Source organism: Staurois parvus, unplaced genomic scaffold (genome assembly GCF_062004578.1).
Source record: "Staurois parvus isolate SC_StPar_1 unplaced genomic scaffold, SC_StPar_1.0 ptg003059l, whole genome shotgun sequence".
Taxonomy (NCBI): domain Eukaryota; kingdom Metazoa; phylum Chordata; class Amphibia; order Anura; family Ranidae; genus Staurois; species Staurois parvus.
Window position 1 is genome coordinate 146069 of NW_028320855.1, and position 16173 is coordinate 162241.

The 16173-nt window shown below is 47.1% G+C and overlaps 1 protein-coding gene across 6 annotated transcripts in view; it reads left to right on the plus strand.

Moving 5' to 3' along the window:
- The window catches only part of TP73 (tumor protein p73), a 122517-nt gene extending 107385 nt beyond the window's left edge, over positions 1-15132 (plus strand). For all 6 annotated transcript variants that reach the window (XM_089667147.1, XM_089667151.1, XM_089667148.1 and 3 more), the window contains exon 11: positions 13725-15132. In XM_089667147.1, the coding sequence (XP_089523273.1) occupies positions 13725-14045 (321 nt within the window). In that variant the 3' untranslated portion in view covers positions 14046-15132. The remainder of the gene's footprint in view (positions 1-13724) is intronic.
- Positions 15133-16173: the final 1041 nt, after the last annotated feature.

Sequence of the window (16173 nt, forward strand, 5' to 3'; positions counted from 1 at the left end):
ATTGGTATCAGTGGAAGGAATAGTGCCCCATCATTGGTGTCAGTGAGAGGAATAGTGCCCCATCATTGGTGTCAATGGGAGGAATAGTGTCCCATCATTGGTATCAGTGGAAGGAATAGTGCCCCATCATTGGTGGCAGTGGGAGGAATAGTGCCCCGTCATTGGTATCAGTGGGAGGAATAGTGCCCCATCATTGGTGTCAGTGAGAGGAATAGTGCCCCATCATTGGTGTCAGTGGGAGGAATAGTGCCCCATCATTGGTATCAGTGGGAGGAATAGTTCCCCATCATTGGTATCAGTGGGAGGAATAGTTCCCCATCATTGGTGTCAGTGGGAGGAATAGTTCCCCATCATTGGTATCAGTGGGAGGAATAGTTCCCCATCATTGGTGTCAGTGGGAGGAATAGTTCCCCATCATTGGTATCAGTGGGAGGAATAGTTCCCCATGGTTCTTCTCCCACTGATACTAACGATGGGGAACTAGTATGGATATTTTTTTTTACATCACATATTTCACTTTTAAAATAGACATAAGGGCAAACCATCTTTTTTCAATTTTGGACAGAAATGAGGAGGACTGTAACCTCATTGTCATTTGTTTCCCCCTGGGGGAGATTTCCAATCACTTTCTGTTCCATAGCGAAAACAAGAAGTGAGGGAATATCTGGTTATCACCAGAACTTGTACCTCATTGGGAGATTTCCCCTCTATTCTAGTTCTGGTGACAATCCAAAATTTGGGATTTTCTTTCCCTTTGACAATAATGATAAAAAGGACAAAGAGAGATGGTGAATCTCCTGAACAGAGGCACAGACAGCAATCAAACCATAAGAGGTGTTCTACTCCTTCTCCACGTTAACCCCTTCCACTGTGAAATGGAGGGTAGTTTGAAGGCACTCAATAACAAGGTAGTTCCTAGTACTCAGCCTGAACGGCCTACTCACAGAAGGTCTTCAGAGACAGGCTCAAGGGTCAGGCAGTTCTGGCTCTGCCACAAGCGGGACCCACAACCTCCAGATGTAGCATTCCAAAGTCAGGTAGAGGATGACCACCCCGGACAGCTGCCATGTAGAGACCAGTCCAAGCAGGGATCTTAAATGAAAAAATATGCTAGTAAAAAAAAAACTGACTCTTCTCAGAAAAGCTAAGGACAAGACGTCTGTCCTCCTAGGACACTAGCAATAAACTGAGGCATGCTGGGTAGAGGAGGGGTTATCTTGGGTCAGCCTACCCTTTTTTTTTTTTTTTTTGTCAGTGTCCAATCCTCCTGCACGGTGTATCACACAGTAACATTTCCCATCATTTACATAGAATTTATCAATATATATACTTTAAGTATCTAAAGCAAACATCTTGGGGGATAAAAAGTGGAAGAGCCATCTGTGCCTTTCTAGAAAGGCTCACCCCCGGTTCACGCGGCCGTGCGGGACACGTTTTTCGTGGGCACGAGAGCCCATTCATTTGAATGGAGTCCCGTGCCCGTGACACGCAGGGAAGAAGTCCCGGCACTTCCTTGGAAATCGCAGCCGAGGTTCCCAGTATGGTTGCGTTTCCAGTGCGGTCGGCGTGCCCGCGGGTCCGCAATTCTCTGTGCGGGTGGTGCGGCTGCACGGATTTTCATGCGGATCCGCAACGGCACCACACGCACAGATGTGAACCTAGGGTGATTCTCTCTATTTGTCCTGATGATCATGGCAGCCAGAGATGTAAACTGATATAAATTCTAAAAAAAAAAAAAAAAATGATCAGAACTTGGAACTGAAAAGGAAATCTTCCAACAACTGAACCTGTTCTGATAACTGATTTTCTGTTTAGTTTGGAGAGATTCACTTACTTCCTAGTGAAGGGACTCTCCATGACAGGAAAGAGAAATATTCTCAATGGGCAAAAGAAATACAGGGGAATGAACGGTCACGTACAATATCCACACTTCCAAAAAAAAAAAAACTTTGAGCTTTCGATATACTTTAGTGGTCAGTTCACAAAAGCGATACACGTGGCATTTTCATTCAAAATGCATTATATGCTCATTTTTTCCAAATATAATTTTTAACTCACTAAGGATTTCATTGCATTGATGCACCAACTGCCACAAGTGTGTTATATCATCGAAGGGTGCCATGTTTGGTACATAACACTTCATTACTAATGATGATCCCACAAATGGAGCTCCTACATATGAGTGCTAACCGTGTCTTTACCTCCTCCCCATGGTGGATGCATCAAAGTAAAGGAGTTTTTCCAGGCGGGAATAAGATCGCACTTCATAGGGAATAGAGGTGTTTAACAGATAAATGTTCAAAGATTTTAAATGTTTCCCCCTCACAAAGAAATGATCGGTCTAAAAATCGAATGTTCGGTGTAACACTGAGAGACAGAATACAACAACAAATTCAGCAGAAATGCGTCTAACAAATGATGACTGATCTGCATGTTCATGAGGGAAATAAGGATTTGATCCCCTTCACAAAACAGGACTTAGTACTTGGTGGCAAATCCCTTGTTGGCAATCACAGAGGTCAGAGGTTTCCTGGAGTTGGCCCCCAGGTTTGCACACATCTCAGGAGGGATTTTGGCCCACTCCTCTTGGCAGATCCTCTCCAAGTCATTAAGGTTTGGTGGCTGATGTTTGGCAACTCGAACTTTCAGCTCCCTCCACAGATTTTCAATTGGATGAAGGTCTGGAGACTGGCTAGGCCACTCCAGGACCTTAATGTGTTTCTTCTTGAGCCGCTCCTTTGTTGCCTTGGCCGTGTGTTTTGGGTCATTGTCATGCTGGAACACCCATCCACCACCCATTTTCAATGTCCTGGCTGAGGGAAGAAGGTTCTCACCCAAGATTTGACGGTACATTGCCCCGTCCATCGTACCTTTGATGCAGTGCAGTTGTCCTGTCCCCTTAGCAGAAAAACACCCCCAAAGCAGAATGTTTCCACCACCATGTTTCACAGTTGGGATGGTGTTCTTGGGGTCATAGGCAGCATTCCTCCTCCTCCAAACACAGCGAGTTGAGTTGATGCCAAAGAGCTGGATTTTGGTCTCCTCTGACCACAACACTTTCCACCAGTCCTCCTCTGCATCATTCAGATGTTCAGTGGCAGACTTCAGACGGGCCTGGACATGTGCTTTCTTGAGCAGAGGGACCTTGCAGGCACTGCAGGATTTCAGTCCTTGTCGGCGTAGTGTGTTACCAATTGTTTTCTTGGTGACTGTGGTCCCAGCTGCCTGGAGATCATTGACAAGGTCCTCACGTGTAGTTCTGGGATGATTCCTCACTGTTCTCATGATCATTGATACTCCACGAGGTGAGATCTTGCATGGTGCACCAGACCTAGGGAGACTGACACTTGTTTTGTGTTTCTTCCATTTGTGAATGATTGCACCAACTGTTGTCACCTTCTCACCAAGCTGCTTGGCCATAGTTTGGTAGCCCAGTCCAGCCTTGTGTAGGTCTACCATCTTGTCCCTGACATCCTTGGACAGCTCTTTGGTCTTTGCCATGGTGGAGAGTTTGGAATCTGATTGTTTGATTGATCCTGTGGACAGGTGTCTTTTATACAGGTAACACAATGAGATTAGCAGCACTCCCTTTAAGAGACTGCTTCTAATATCAGCTTCTTACCTGTATGAAAGACACCTGAGAGCCAGAAATCCTGCTGAATGATAGGGGATCAAATACTTATTTCTCTCATGAACATGCAGATCAGTCATCATTTGTTAGACGCATTTCTGCTGAATTTGTTGTTGTATTCTGTCTCTCAGTGTTACAATACACCGAACATTACATTTTTAGACTGATCATTTCTTTGTGAGGGGCGAACATTCAACATCAGCAGGGGAGCAAATACACATTTCCTTCACTGTATCTATGTTGGGGAACGTATTGTCGTGGGATATAAATCTTCATGCAGCATTGGGAACTGACATTTACTAGTCAAATAGACTGTGCACTTTGCAAGTGTATTGGCACTCATTTTCCCCAGAGCTTAGTGAATACGGCTGATTTCCAACATCCAATCACTTGTAAGCAAAAATGCATTTTTTTACCCTTGCACCTGATTGGATATTTACAAACTGACGCTTCACCAAATTACTAAGCTCTGGGGACAATGAGTACAACTGCAGTTGAAAAATGCATATTCTGTTTGCCTTTAGTAAGTCAACCTCACTGCCTGCAGTCCATATGAGACCACTGCACCATGTGACACCCCTGCACGTCATTCTCATTTTTTTTCTGTCTACATTTCCACTCATTATACATTACATAGTTAGTCTGGCCAGAAGCGCCACTGGGGGACCCGAGAGGAGGAAGATCAGGGCTGCTCTGTGTAAAACCATTACACAGAGCAGGTAAGTATGGCATAGTTACATAGTTACTCTGGCTGAAAAAAGACGAAAGTCCATCCAGTTCAACCATTAAAAAAAAAAAAAGTTATAATCCTATACCCACAGTTGATCCAGAAGAAGGAAAAAAACCCAGCAAAGCACAATCCAATGTGCTCCTGCAAGGGAAAAAATTCCTTCCTGATCCCCCGAGAGGATATTCCCTGGATCAACTTTCCCTATAAATGTTATATCCAGTTATATTCTGTGTATCCAAGAAAGAATCCAGGACTTTCCTACAGCAATCCACTGAGCTGGCCACAACCAACTCTGGAGGGAGTCTATTCCACATTCTCACAGCTCTCACTGTGAAGAAACCTTTCCGTGTTTGGAGATTAAATTATGTATTATACATGGAGATCATATCCCCCCTTATGTATTATACATGGAGATCATATCCCCCCTTATGTATTATACATGGAGATCATATCCCCCTTATGTATTATACATGGAGATCATATCCCCCCCTTATGTATTATACATGGAGATCATATCCCCCCTTATGTATTATACATGGAGATCATATCCCCCCCTTATGTATTATACATGGTGATCATATCCCCCCCTTATGTATTATACATGGAGATCATATCCCCCCTTATGTATTATACATGGAGATCATATCCCCCCTTATGTATTATACATGGAGATCGCATCCCCCTTATGTATTATACATGGAGATCATATCCCCCCTTATGTATTATACATGGAGATCATATCCCCCCCTTATGTATTATACATGGAGATCATATCCCCCCTTATGTATTATACATGGAGATCATATCCCCCCTTATGTATTATACATGGAGATCGCATCCCCCTTATGTATTATACATGGAGATCGTATCCCCCCTTATGTATTATACATGGAGATCATATCCCCCCCTTATGTATTATACATGGAGATCATATCCCCCCTTAATCTTCTCTCCTCAGTAGAGAATAAATTCAGTTCCTCTAATAGCTGATCTCCTCCATGCCCCGTATCAGTTTAGTTGTCCTTCTCTGTACTTTCTCCTGTTCCCCAATGTTCTTTTTGTGAATTGGTGCCCATCGTACATTAGAATGCTCCTTACACTTGTAATCATTGGGAAGAATTACCCCCTTACAGATTACTTATAAGATCAATGGTGTCAGTGCTATATCTTTATAGCAGAAATTGATCATTGCGCAAGGAACCCCTAGCTGAAAAACCCAGTTTTAGACCCAAATATAAAATCAATACTGAAGAAGGCCGAGGCTAAAATGTTCTACTTGCATGATGGGGCAGTATTAGAGCTGACTGTTTAGAAGGCCAGGACCTGAAGTTTAACCACTTACAGTCCCGACACTCCCCCCCCCCCCTTCTAGTCCGGACACTTTCCCCCCCTTCCAGTCCGGACACTTTCCCCCCCTTCCAGTCCGGACACTTTCCCCCCCTTCCAGTCCGGACACTTTCCCCCCCTTCCAGTCCGGACTCTTTCCCCCCCTTCCAGTCCGGACGCTTCCCCCCCCCTTCCAGTCCGGACGCTTCCCCCCCCCTTCCAGTCCGGATGCTTCCCCCCCCTTCCAGTCCGGACGCTTCCCCCCCCTTCCAGTCCGGACGCTTCCCCCCCCCTTCCAGTCCGGACGCTTCCCCCCCTCTTCCAGTCCGCACGCTTTCCCCCCCTTCCAGTCCGGACGCTTTCCCCCCCTTCCAGTCCGCGCGCTTTCCCCCCCTTCCAGTCCGGAGACTTTCCCCCCCTTCCAGTCCGGACGCTTTCCCCCCCTTCCAGTCCGGACGCTTTCCCCCCCTTCCAGTCCGGACGCTTTCACCCCCTTCCAGTCCGGACGCTTTCACCCCCTTCCAGTCTGGACACTTTCACCCCCTTCCAGTCCGGACACTTTCACCCCCTTCCAGTCCGGACACTTCCCCCCCCCTTCCAGTCCGGACACTTTCCCCCCCTTCCTGTCCAGGCCAATTTTCAGCTTTCAGCACTATCACACTTTGACAATTGCGCGGTCATGCAACACTGTACCCATATGAATTTTTTAGCATTTTTTTTAAACAGATAAAGCTTTATTTTGGTGGTATTTATTCACCACTGGGATTTTTATTTTTTTGCAAATAATCTGTCATCATAAATCTTGGCCAAAATTTATTCCGTTATCTTTTTAGTAAAAAAAAAATAACCCAAATTAGTTTATAATCAAAAATTATAATTTTTAAACTTTTTTTACATTTGTTTTTTATATTATTTTTTTTAATTATTTTTTACATACTGTCACCCTAGCAGTAGTGTCACCATGGTGACACTGTACTACTTGTGGGGGGTGATGAAGATTTTTTTTTTTTACACTGATTGCTTTTACACCCATAAAGGCTGTAAAAGCAATAATTTCTCCTTCTCTCTGGCATTCTTGCAGCCATTGAGAACTACTGTGTGAGCTGTGATTGGTCACAGCTTGTCACATGGTACAAGGCTGTTGGGATAGCCCTGTACCATGTGACCTCTGTGATCATTCAGAGATTTCACACGTAGTAAGCAATGATGTCAGAAGTGACATCTTGCTTACTACTCTGCATGTGATCACTGATTGGACAATCAGTGATCACATGATCGGGACCTCGCACAGAGGTCCCGTCCGACGATCGGTGTTCCACTGTGTCTGGAGGACACAGCGGGCACTGGATCCCAGGGAGTGCACAAGCAGGGGGCAGGGAGGCTGTTTATAAACGCCCACCCGCCCCTGCACTGCCACCATCAGGCCATTTATATACATGAGCCGGACAGGAGGTGGTTACGGTGCCCCAGTCTTGTGACTCCTCCACCAGTCTCACTGGACTTCCATATTCAAAGCCTATAAAACAAACATGGAAACATTACCGGACGTTGATTTGATTTTCTAAAGATCTGAGAGACAAATATTATGTCACATGGAGATGTTGATGTAGGAAGACTATTGATAATAAAGAAAGGCTTAATCAACTAGTGGAAAATGATTTCTTATAACCAAATTTTAGAAACACGAGTGCTGAAATTTGATTGGTTGCTGTGGACTGCCATAGGCCTTGATTACTCCTAAGTGAAATCAGACACACCCAGATGGCTGTTATAGGAACCTTTTTATATTTATAGTATAGCCGTGTCATCTGCTCACCTTTACATTGTTTGATCCTAAACTTGAATTGCTAATAATGATCAGTAAACGTAAAGCACATTTATTGTCTTCTGTCCTGATAATGAATGTCATGTATCTTCATGAGCTAACATGTCATGGCGTCTACTCCCAGCATGCTAGTGTTTTGTTATGCATGAGCAAAAAAGTGCATGGAGAGAGAAACTATGGAAGTATGAAGAGTGTACAAGAGGCCTGATCCATCCATGAAGTTCCTCGTTTGATCATCGTCATGGTATTTCTGGTAGTAGTTGGTCACACTTAACTGGACTGCTGTAATTCTGAAGAGAATTTATAGCTTCTCCAAGCTACTTCCTCAGTTCTAATGAGTATCAGGAACATAACATTCAGTTAAAGCTGAATTCCAGGTATGGATTTGTTTGCATAGTTACATTGGTCCAGCTTGGACCAGTGAGTGTCGGCGTATCAGAATATTGTAGGCTCCGACGAGCCGGGCCCTCTGATTCCTCATGTATCAGATTGTATTGCGTCTTTAATGTCTGCCTTCATTTGCAAACTGTTGGTGCTATATAAATCCTGTATAATAATAATACCTGTTGGGCTAATAATATAAATCTTAAATTAGTGATCCAAAAATGTAATCATGTAGTGGAAAAAAAAAAGTCCTTTTCTGCAATACGTACACTGTATTTCCAAAAATATTGGGCCAGCCCTCCCAATCATGTGATTCAGGTGTTCCAATCCCCTCCATATCATGTGATTCAGGTGCTCCAATCCCCTCCATGGACACAGGTGTATACAATCAAGCCCCTAGGCATGCACACGGTTTCTACAAACATTGATGAAAGAATGGGTCGCTCTCAGGAGCTCAGTGGCTCCAAGCGTGGTCCCGTGATAGGTGGCCACCTGTGTAATAAGTCCATCTGTGACATTTCCTGGCTACTAAATATTCCACGCTCAACTGTTAGTGGGATTATAACAAAGTGGAAGCAACTGGGAACAACAGCCACTCAGCCACCAAGTGGTAGGCCACGTCACATGATAGGGCGGGGTCAGCGCATGCTGAAGCGCACAGTGCGCAGAAGTCATCAACTGTCTGCAGAGTCAATAGCTAAAGACCTCCAAACTTGGTGTGGCCTTCAGATGAGCCCAACAACAGTGCGTAGAGAGCTTCATGGAATGGGTTTCCATGGCCGAGCAGCTGCATCCAAGCCTTCCATCACCAAGTGCAATGCAAAGCGTCGGATGCCGTGGTGTAAAGCATGCCGCCACTGGACTCTAGAGAAGTGCAGACGTGTTCTCTGGAGTGACCAATCACGCTTCTCTGTCTGGCTATCTGACAGATGTGTCTGGATTTGGCGGTTGCCAGGAGAACGGTACTTGCCTGACTGCATTGTGCCAAGTGTAAAGTTTGGTGGAGGGGGGATTATGGTGTGGGGTTGTTTTTCAGGGGTTGGGCTTGGCCCCCTAATTACAGTGAAGGGAACTCTTAAGGCGACATTTTGGACAACTTCATGCTCCCAACTTTGTGGGAAGAGTTTGGGGATGGCCCCTTCCTGTTCCAACATGACTGCGCACCAGTGCACAAAGCAAGGTCCATAAAGACATGGAGGAGCCAGTTTGGGGTGGAGGAACTTGACTGTCCTGCACAGAGTCCTGACCTCAACCCCATAGAACACCTTTGGGATGAATTAGAGCGGAGACTGCGAGCCAGGCCTCCTCCCCCGACATCAGTGCCTGACCTGACCAATGTGCTTCTGGAAGAATGGTCCAACCTTCCCATAGACACCCTCCTAAACCTTGTGGACGGCCTTCCCAGAAGAGTTGAAGCTGTTATAGCTGCAAAGGGCGGGGCCAACTCAATATTGAACCCTACGGACTAAGACTGGGGGGCCATTAAAGGCCATGTGCGTGGAAAGGGCGGGGCCAACTCAATATTGAACCCTACGGACTAAGACTGGAGGGCCATTAAAGTCCATGTGCGTGGAAAGGCAAGCGTCGCAATACGTTTGGCAATATAATGTATATAATGCCTTTCGCATCCTGTGCTACCGCCCTGCTGAATAGTACTCATAAGAGGTCCCTTGCATGGTACAGAATACCTTGGCATTCTGTGATTGGAGGAGGTGGACAATATGATGTCACCACTCCACCTCGTCCAATTGCAGAATGCTTTGTGTCCATTGAGAAAATACAAAGTGTTCTCTGAATGGTGCCCATGCTGCGCAAAAGAACCCCTTGTGATTACTATTATTATTATACAGGATTTATACAGCGCCAACAGTTTGCACAGCGCTATACAATATAAAGGGAGACAGTCCAATTACAATACAATAACAAACCAGAGGATTAGGAGGGCCCTGCTCATAAGAGCTTACAATCTAATAACTATGCAACTCCAGCAAACTGGCATGGGATCCTGAAGACAGTGAGGATCACTTTAGTAGGGGTGGCTACTGCAAGGATCCTCCACTTCCAAAGGGATCAGCCAGTGTGAATTATGCATATCAACTTTGGGCGGCACAGTGGCTAAACGGTTAGCACTTCCACCTGGCAGTACTCGGGTCGTTGGTTCGAATCCCAACCACAGTACCACCTGCCTGGAGTTTGCATGTTCTCCTTCAGGTACTCTGGTTCCTTCCCACACTCCAAAGACATGCTGGTAGGTGAATTGGCTGTCTAAATTGTCCCTAGTATGTGTATGTATGAATGTGAGTTGGGGACCTTAGATTGTACGCCCCTTGAGGGTTAGGGCCCTTCGATCGTACGCCCCTTGAGGGTTAGGGACCTTCGATCGTACGCCCCTTGAGGGTTAGGGACCTTCGATCGTACGCCCCTTGAGGGTTAGGGACCTTAGATCGTACGCCCCTTGAGGGTGAGGGACCTTAGATCGTACGCCCCTTGAGGGTTAGGGACCTTAGATCGTACGCCCCTTGAGGGTTAGGGACCTTAGATCGTACGCCCCTTGAGGGTGAGGGACCTTAGATCGTACGCCCCTTGAGGGTTAGGGACCTTAGATCGTACGCCCCTTGAGGGTTAGGGACCTTAGATCGTACGCCCCTTGAGGGTTAGGGACCTTAGATCGTACGCCCCTTGAGGGTGAGGGACCTTCGATCGTACGCCCCTTGAGGGTTAGGGACCTTCGATCGTACGCCCCTTGAGGGTTAGGGACCTTCGATCGTACGCCCCTTGAGGGTTAGGGACCTTAGATCGTACGCCCCTTGAGGGTGAGGGACCTTCGATCGTACGCCCCTTGAGGGTGAGGGACCTTCGATCGTACGCCCCTTGAGGGTGAGGGACCTTCGATCGTACGCCCCTTGAGGGTGAGGGACCTTCGATCGTACGCCCCTTGAGGGTTAGGGACCTTCGATTGTACGCCCCTTGAGGGTGAGGGACCTTAGATCGTACGCCCCTTGAGGGTGAGGGACCTTCGATCGTACGCCCCTTGAGGGTTAGGGACCTTAGATTGTACGTCCCTTGAGGGTTAGGGACTGATGTGAATGTACAATATATATTTAAAGTGCTGCGTAAATTCATAGTGCTATATAAGTACTTATAATAAATAAATATCCAAGCTGGATCAATGTAATTTTTAAAAAAAAAAACAAAAACCTGGAATTCAGCTTTAATATCCAAGACCCCTTAATCCAATCACTATTGAACGTACCAGGCAGATGTCTTGACACATTCCATGGTGACAGGATTAAGGTGTCTATGCTGCCTGTGTAGCTAGAATGCCGGGATATGTTGCTGACACTCATCAGAATTGAAAAAAAAGGACTTGGAGAAACTACAAAAACGACTTCAACAGTACAGAACAAGTCTGATCGAATGTGATCACCTACTACTACCCGATATACTGCACAGTGCAATAAACGGGCCCATAGAGACAGAGGGAGAGGGAGAGGGAGAGTTGGTTACAATTCATCAGATATACAGTTGAGGGCATCCCGGTTTTTTATTTTTTATTAGTCTCAGTTGGGGGGACTTCCCTTTCGCCTCATTTCCGGGTGACTTTCACTTTCTGTCTCAGTAAACAATGATCACTCCCCAGCAAGGAGACAATAAAAACCAGATGGAGGACCTAACACTTCAGTATGCTGTCCAGGGCCCACTCATGCCGTGTGTTGCATTAACATTTGTGGATGCAATACATCATTGTGCATTAAGGGCAGCAAACCTGAACCGTAACCTTTTTTTTTTTTTTTAATGGAACTCATGGCATGTGTTGTGCTCAGGGCTGCTGTTAGAAACCATGGGGCCCCATACAGCCAACCTGACAGGGCCCCCTCAAATAAACACTATGCTGTAGTTATGAACGAACACAGTGAGTGATCGGTACCGATCACTCACTGTGTTCATTTGGGAAAGGAAGGGGCTGGAAAATGTGACATATTTATTGGACACTTCCCCCACTCTCCATCCTGAAGGATCCTATCGTATGCTTGTAGTGGGAAGGAGAGGAGGAAATCCGGCAGCACTGCGGGTGTAAGGTGGGTACAAAGAGGGGCCTGGGCAGTAGAGGGAAACATTTGGTTCACAGGTAGGGTGAGCGGCACGGCGGGGGGTTTCAATTACTGGAACCGATCCCTTGTATGGCTCTCTCTGCAGCAGCTGAAAGCCAACAGGAGGGAGAGGAGAAGAAGCCAGCTGCTGCAGAGAAAGCCATACAGGGGATCAATTCCAGTAATCCCCCCCTCCCCCCAACACAGTGCTGATCACCCTCCCTGCCCACATCCGATTCACCCAGGGGCCCCCCTGCTTGCCTGTGCCCACATCCGATTCACCCAGCGGCCCCCCTGCTTGCCTGTGCCCTCATCCGATTCACCCAGGGGCCCCCCTGCTTGCCTGTGCCCACATCTGATTCACCCAGGGGCCCCCCTGCTTGCCTGTGCCCACATCCGATTCACCCAGCAGCCCCCCTGCTTGCCTGTGCCCTCATCCGATTCACCCAGGGGCCCCCCTGCTTGCCTGTGCCCACATCCTATTCACCCAGGGGCCCCCCTGCTTGCCTGTGCCCTCATCTGATTCACCCAGATTCCTTGGCCCCCCTGCTTGCCTGTGCCCTCATCCGATTCACCCAGGTTCCTGGGCCCCCCTGCTTGCCTGTGCCCACATCTGATTCACCCAGGGGCCCCCCTGCTTGCCTGTGCCCTCATCCGATTCACCCAGGTTCCTGGGCCCCCCTGCTTGCCTGTGCCCACATCCAATTCACCCAGGGGCCCCCTGCTTGACTGTGCCCACATCCGATTCACCCAGGGGCCCCCCTGCTTGCCTGTGCCCACATCCTATTCACCCAGGGTCCCCCCTGCTTGCCTGTGCCCTCATCTGATTCACCCAGATTCCTTGGCCCCCCTGCTTGCCTGTGCCCTCATCCGATTCACCCAGGTTCCTGGGCCCCCCTGCTTGCCTGTGCCCACATCCAATTCACCCAGGGGCCCCCTGCTTGCCTGTGCCCACATCCGATTCACCCAGGGGCCCCCCTGCTTGCCTGTGCCCTCATCTGATTCACCCAGATTCCTTGGCCCCCCTGCTTGCCTGTGCCCACATCCGATTCACCCAGGGGCCCCCCTGCTTGCCTATGCCCTCATCCGATTCACCCAGGTTCCTGGGCCCCCCTGCTTGCCTGTGCCCACATCCGATTCACCCAGGGGCCCCCCTGCTTGCCTGCGCCCACATCCGATTCACCCAGTGGCCCCCCTGCTTCCCTGTGCCCACATCCGATTCACCCAGTGGCCCCCCTGCTTCCCTGTGCCCACATCCGATTCACCCAGCGGCCCCCGTTTGCCTGTGCCCTCATCCGATTCACCCAGGTTCCTGGCCCCCCTGCCTGCCTGTGCCCTCATCCGATTCACCCAGGTGTCTGGGCCCCCCTGCTTGCCTAGGCCCCATACAGTAGGACTGGTGGTACCCCCTTATCCATGGCCTTGGTTGTGCGCTGTACTGCCTGCTGCTGTGAGTGAACCGTGGTACCATTCACCGTGAATGCCTTACTCATTTGCAATTGCAGTAATGTGCACTAAAATGAAAAAAGTAGAGACATTAGATAAAGGGTCTCATGTATAAAAAGCTGCTGCAGGGGCGTAGAGGAGGCTAAAAGATGATTGGGCATTATGAGTATCACAGTTTTATAAATCAGCTAAAAGTGATTCCACAGGAAATGGTTCTCGTTAATTAAATGACTGTAAAGTGTTCACATAATATTGCAGTTGATGACTGTTATTCTTCCCTCTACATGGCAGGATCTAGGAGCATTGAAGATCCCAGAACACTACAAAGCCATGATCTGGCGTGGAATCCAAGAGCTGAACAAAGGTCACGACTATGGTGCCCAACAGCTAATTCGTTCCAGCAGTAACGCCTCCACCATTTCCATCGGCAGCTCCGGAGAGCTTCAGCGCCAGCGCGTCATGGAGGCCGTACATTTCCGCGTGCGTCACACCATCACCATTCCCAACCGGAGCGGTGCCGATGACTGGGCAGACTTTGGTTTCGATTTACCCGACTGCAAGGCGCGCAAACACTCCATCAAAGAAGAGTTTGCCGAATCCGATATCAACTAAAGGCTTTGCTTGTCGAAAAACCAAGCCAACCGAAAAAAAATATTGCCCTTCTCGGTGAACCCAAAACAAAATGGCGGAACTGCAGGCAGCCATATTTTAAACAAGAAGCCAAAACTATCGGTTTGGTAGTAGCGGCGAGTGTTTGCACACAGCTCGGTAGTTTTCACCAAAGGGCCAGTTTGCAAGGAACATCTGAATATCAAGTCAGCTGTTGCTAAAAATTTTTGCAAACCAATTTTGTGGAGCTAGCCAGAAAAAGAGGTGCGATGTTGGTTGGTTCCTCGTAACACTTGTTTTATTTAAACTACAAATAGCACCCCGAGTGGGTTGGGAGACCAGCCGGCCTGACACATAGGTACACCTCTCCCTAGGTCAGCCATTGGTTGGTACAGAAAACACTTTGACGGGACAAAAACGTGAGAACCGAAACGGTTCTGAGAAGTGTGCTGAACTGCCAAAAAAGTATTTTCTCCTTTGTCCGTGTCCTTTAGTTGTGCTTGTGACGTTAACCAGTTTTAAAAATGAAACATGTTTTAAGTAAAACATGATTTACAGAACTGCACCAAAAAACGGTGTAGAAACAAAAGAAAAAAGAAAAAAAAAACGTAAAAGAAAAACCTCAGTCATCTCAGCTGCGTTTTAGGGGCACACCACCATCCATTTCTGACTGAGCCCTCTCTTATATATAGTTCTTGAATCCTAAGTGGTATAATAATAATTCTGTTTTATTTATCTGTAATATAAAATATTCACGATCTCTCGCCGGATGCGATTAGGAGTCCCGTATTTGGCCTGTTGAGTCCGACTAATCGGGCATAAAAGAGGGTAATGAAAACATCGGGGGGCCGGACCGGTCATCGGTCACGATGTCTATTTTACATGTGGATGTATTTAATTTTTTTTTTCTTCCTTGTACTTAAGCAAACGGTCCTTCAGTGTGTTCATATTTAAAACTTTTTTTTTTATGAATTGGGAGAGAAGTACATCGTTGTCTTGTATTTGTGTAGTTGTAAATAGGTCTAAAAAAAAAAAAATGTAATTGGTTTGGTTACTGTCATATTTTAAATATATCCCAAATTCAAGGGAACGAGTGATCTCTGGTTAATACTACAGCAAAAAAAAACTTTATTTACAACCCTTCTGTACATGACATACAACAGGGGAGTCCTATGACATCATATTAGCAGGATACAAAGAACGGTTTTGTCACGTTAATCAGATAAACTGCGCTAACATAATACTTAGACAGCAGGCATTAGATGGGATTTAAGGTGCATCTGAAAAGGGAAAAACCCTTTTTTTTTTGATAGTGTGAGAAAGGGTTAAACCTGAAGTTTTTATATTTTGGGATATAGATCAAATGTATTAGTTTTGTGTATAGGTGTGTATCCCATCTCCTGCAGGCTGCTGATTCTGGAGAAACAATCTACCTTGCAGTGCCCCCTTCTGGAGCAGCTGTCTTCTGGCACTGTGAAGGTAACAGCAGTCATTGCTGCTGAGAATAGTTGTGAATTAGCCTGCCCCCTTCTGCCTCTCTGCAATTTATATTGCTCATAGAACTGGCAGAGAGGGCAGACTAACAGTGCAACTTTTCTCCTGTAGACTGCTGCTTCTGGGTAAATTCTTCCCTGCAGTGCCCCCCTTCTGTAGCAGATGTTTTCTGGCACTGTGAAGGTAACAGCAGTTGCTGCTACTGAGAAAAGTTGTATCGCTAGCCCACCTGACACATAGGACTGGGAGAGAGGCAGAAGGGTACAGACTAGTTGTGCAACTTTTCTCTTGTGCTGATTCTGGAAAACCTTCCCTGCAGCGCCTCTTTCTGTAGCGGCTGTCTTATGGCACACACAAAGTTGCTTCGACTGAGAAAAGTTGTACCACTAGCCCACCCTCTCTGCCATTTATATTGCTCATAGGACTGGGAGAGAGGCAGAAGGGGACAGGCTAGTAGTGAAACTTTTCTCTTGTAGGCTGCTGCTTCTGGAAAATCTTTCCTGCAGCACTTCCTTCTGTAGCGGCTGTCTTCTGACACACCCAAAGTTGCTGCTACTGAGAAAAGTTGTGCCACTAGCCCGCCCTCTCTGCCATTTATATCGCTCATAGGACTGGGAGAGAGACAAAAGGAGACAGG